At 40.0% G+C, this 3,820-nt stretch overlaps 1 protein-coding gene across 1 annotated transcript; it reads left to right on the top strand.

The window, feature by feature from the left end:
- The first annotated feature begins 366 nt into the window (after window positions 1–366).
- Window positions 367–3,418, top strand: LOC112174396 (glutamate receptor 2.9). The gene is made up of 5 exons (XM_024312163.2): window positions 367–535; window positions 643–1,940; window positions 2,144–2,447; window positions 2,525–2,922; window positions 3,047–3,418. Exons 1-5 carry the CDS (start codon window positions 382–384, stop codon window positions 3,416–3,418), a joined length of 2,526 nt encoding a protein of 841 aa, XP_024167931.2. The 5' UTR covers window positions 367–381.
- Window positions 3,419–3,820: the final 402 nt, after the last annotated feature.

Here is a 3,820-nt window from a genome sequence, read left to right as displayed (position 1 = left end):
GAAAAACTGGTTCTTTGAGTATTGACTTGATATAAAACAATGCACCCAACCAAAATAGTGATCTACGCAGAAGAAAACTAAACCCAGCGTTGATGACTAGCCCGGTGAACTTCATTGCATGAAGCGTCCTAAAAACAAGGCCAATCATAGCATTTTCAAACTTTGAATCTTTCTTTGCATCCATTAAATCACTCGAGGTCAACAAAATTAAAACCTTTTATTCTATTCTCATATGATTCTCAGAAGGAATATCAAGCTAAGAAAATAAGCAAAAGTAGTATGTCTTGGGGTATCTTGGTTTTGCTGCTGCTGGTGAATTCAGCCCTGGCCAATGGAAGAGGGGACAGATGTCAAAAAACCCAACAACAGAGAGTTGCAAGAATGGGAGCTGTAGTTGATTTCACCTCTCGTGTGGGAAAAGAACAGAGAATAGCTATGGATTTGGCTATCCAAGACCTTCTTCACTCGAACTGCCTTACAGTAAATTTAGACCTCAGAGATTCACAGGGAAGTACAGCTAAATCAACTGCTGCTGGTAATTTATAGTACTTCCTTTCCAAGCTTTAGTACGAAAACCATAGAAACAGTACTAGCTAGCTAGTTTTCTTATACTTGGCTATCTATGTTTGTTTTCTTTTGCAGCAATCAATCTTCTGAATGGCAAACAAGTTGAAGCCATCATTGGAACACTGACAATGCAAGAAGCAGCTCTTGTCTCTGAGATTGAAAATCAAACCGCAAACTTCACCATTTTATCACTTGCTTCACCTGCCATAAACCCACCATCAGCCTCACTTCAAATGCCAAATTTTCTCCAAGTTGCAAATGACATTGTTATCCATATGCAATGCTTGGCAGCCTTAGTCGGTCATTTTCAATGGAGAAAGGTGACTGCAATTTATGAACAAAAGAGTGATTTTTCCTACAATTCTGGAATGATAACCCTCCTCTCCGATTCACTTAAATTAGTCAACTCAGAGATTGAGCACCACCAAGCTTTCCCAACCCTCTCTTCTCTCTCTGATCCAGATTCCTTTTTCGATGAAGAGCTGAAGAAGTTGAGGAACAAAAGCAACAGGGTTTTCATACTTACCCAGTTCTCTTTAAATTCAGCTATTTTTCTCTTTGGAAAGGCAAAGGAAACGGGGATGATGGGCAAAGGCTATGTATGGATTGTCACAGATGAGATTGCAAGTCTTCTTGACTCTGTTGATTCTTCTATCAAGTACAATATGCAAGGTGTTATTGGTATTAAAACCAACTTCATAGAAATAAATACAACCAACAATTTCGCGAAATTCAAAACAAGATTTCGCAGACTATATGGACTGCAATACCCTGAAGAAGAAGAAAACTCTAGCCCTAGCATCTTTGCTCTTCGAACGTATGACGCAATGCAGGCCATGGCCCTAGCCATGAAATATGCTACCTCAAAACATTTGTCTCAAGAAATTGTGTCCACCAAATTCCAAGGTCTAAGTGGCATGATGGAGTTCAAGAATGGCATGCTATCACAACAACCAACCTTTCAAATCATTAATGTGTTTGGCAGAAGCTACAGCGAGATTGCATTCTGGTCACCAAGCTTCGGTTTCTCAGACGACATGAACAAACACCTTGATATGAAGGAGAGGACTAATCACAATTATGTTCAAGTTTTGGGTCCAATCAACTGGCCAGGTGGTATACAAGCAGCTCCAAAGGGGTGGAGTACTCTTGTCGATGGAGAGAGACCGTTGAAGATAGGGATTCCGGCAAGGGGTGCCTTCAATCAATTTGTGAAAGTAACGTATGACCAGGACAAGAATCAGACACACATCTCAGGGTTTTCAATTGATATGTTTGAAGCAGCTGTGAAAAACCTGCCTTATCAGTTGCCTTATGTGTTTGTTCCCTTCAATGGCTCATATGATGAATTGGTGGAACAGGTCTACTACAAGGTACACATTATTTTTCTTCTAGACTAATCCCAGGTCCAAAAGACACAGGTTTGGAGACCCGTTGTTGTGTAACATGGTGTCAAAACTTTACAAATGCAACATTGAATTGTCTTTGACACAATCACACATATCAAAACTGTATGGCTGTGTAGGGCTCTGCTCTATAGACACTGATCTATGACCATTTTATTAATGTAAAACAGGGCTTGGATGCAGCTGTTGGTGATATAGAAGTCATAGCTGACCGGTATCATTATGTTGAGTTCTCACAACCATACATAAGCTCTGGACTTCAGATGGTAGTCACTGTAAAGCCAGATAAGCTGAAGGAAAAATGGATGTTCATGAATGCCTTCAGCAAAAGCATGTGGTTGCTCATGATCACTACACACCTTTCTGTATGCTTTGTTGTCTGGTTTATTGAATGTGAACATGGGCAAAACTTTGAATTAGAGGGTATTGGGGCCATCCTGTGGTTCTCTGTCACCGTCTTATTCTTCGTGCAAAGTAAGTCTTTGTAAGTATCTGAAGTTTTTAGAGTCAAGTGATTGTCTTAACTCTTAACGTACAACTACACTATGCAGGAGAACGAGTTCAGAGTAATTGGGCTCGGCTGGTGCTGGCTCCATGGTTAGTAGTGATTCTAGTAGTAACAGCCACTTTCACAGCGAGCCTCACTTCCATGATGACCATCTCTCGAGTCCAGCCATCTGTGCTCAATGTGGAAACACTTAAGAAAGAAAATGGAACTGTTGGATGTAATGGCAACTCTTTTATTATTAGGTACCTGATCAATGTTCTAGCGTTCAGACCAGAAAACATCAAGAGAATTTCCTCCATAAGTGACTACCCAAAGGCCTTCCAGAATGGAGATATTCAAGCAGCTTTCTTTGTCGCCCCCCATGCTAAAGTCTTCCTGGCATGTTACTGCAAGGGCTATATGAAGACAGGTCCTATATACAAGCCTAGCGGCTTTGCATTTGTGCGTATCTCTACCTTCTTATCATTTTCTTTAGACATTTTATCGAACACATTGTTTGCGAGTCTTTAGAAAACTAACGTACTAGTAAATGATTATTGGGGCACTTTTCAATTGTCTGCTTCAGGCTTTTCCAAAGGGGTCTCCTCTGGCCATTGAAATGTCAAAGGCAATCCTGCATGTAAATGAGAAGAAGCAAGTAGAGCTATTAGAAAAACAAATGCTCTCCTCCTTTAACTGCTCCCCTGCACTGAACTTGAAAGATGGTCCAATTGGTTATGAGCCCTTTTCCGGCCTATTTCTAATTTCAGGTTTGGTTTGTGCATTTGCCCTATTGGTCACGAGTGGGCGTATGGCCGGTAGACATCTGCAGAATATGTGCAGCATACGAGCAATACTGACGAAAACAGGAATTCTGAGATGGGCTTTTATGTACTTAATTCAGAGCTGCAGAAAATCTCAAAAGCATTGCTCCACAACCTCCATCCTGGAAACTTGATCTACAAGGAACATGAGCAGTAGTGGTGATATAGTGATTATCACACACCACTAAGATTAGTTTACAGAGTTTTATTGTAAGCTCTCAAGATGTAATACTTATCTGACAAATTGTAAAAACGTAGATGTAAATTTTTACATGTTATAGAGTGAATGAAATGTATAGTTGACGAAATTCCACTTGAGGTTCAGTGAAAATAATTTGTAAGCATTGTTAGTGAAGTCCCTTGTACCAAGTCCTTATTGATTATATGTTCTACATTTTATAGAAACAAAAGAGGTTTTGTGTCACAAAGTATAATAAGATGAAACAGAAGAAGCTATTACATTAATTAGGAATGTTGGCACAACAAACGTTGCTTGGTCATCTTCACAAGGGGCATTTCCTAGTTGAGGTGGGAAT

The sequence above is a fragment of the Rosa chinensis genome, chromosome 6, assembly GCF_002994745.2.
Source record: "Rosa chinensis cultivar Old Blush chromosome 6, RchiOBHm-V2, whole genome shotgun sequence".
Taxonomy (NCBI): domain Eukaryota; kingdom Viridiplantae; phylum Streptophyta; class Magnoliopsida; order Rosales; family Rosaceae; genus Rosa; species Rosa chinensis.
The sequence above is the reverse complement of the archived record's forward strand: the minus strand, read 5'-3'. Positions and strand labels throughout refer to the sequence as shown.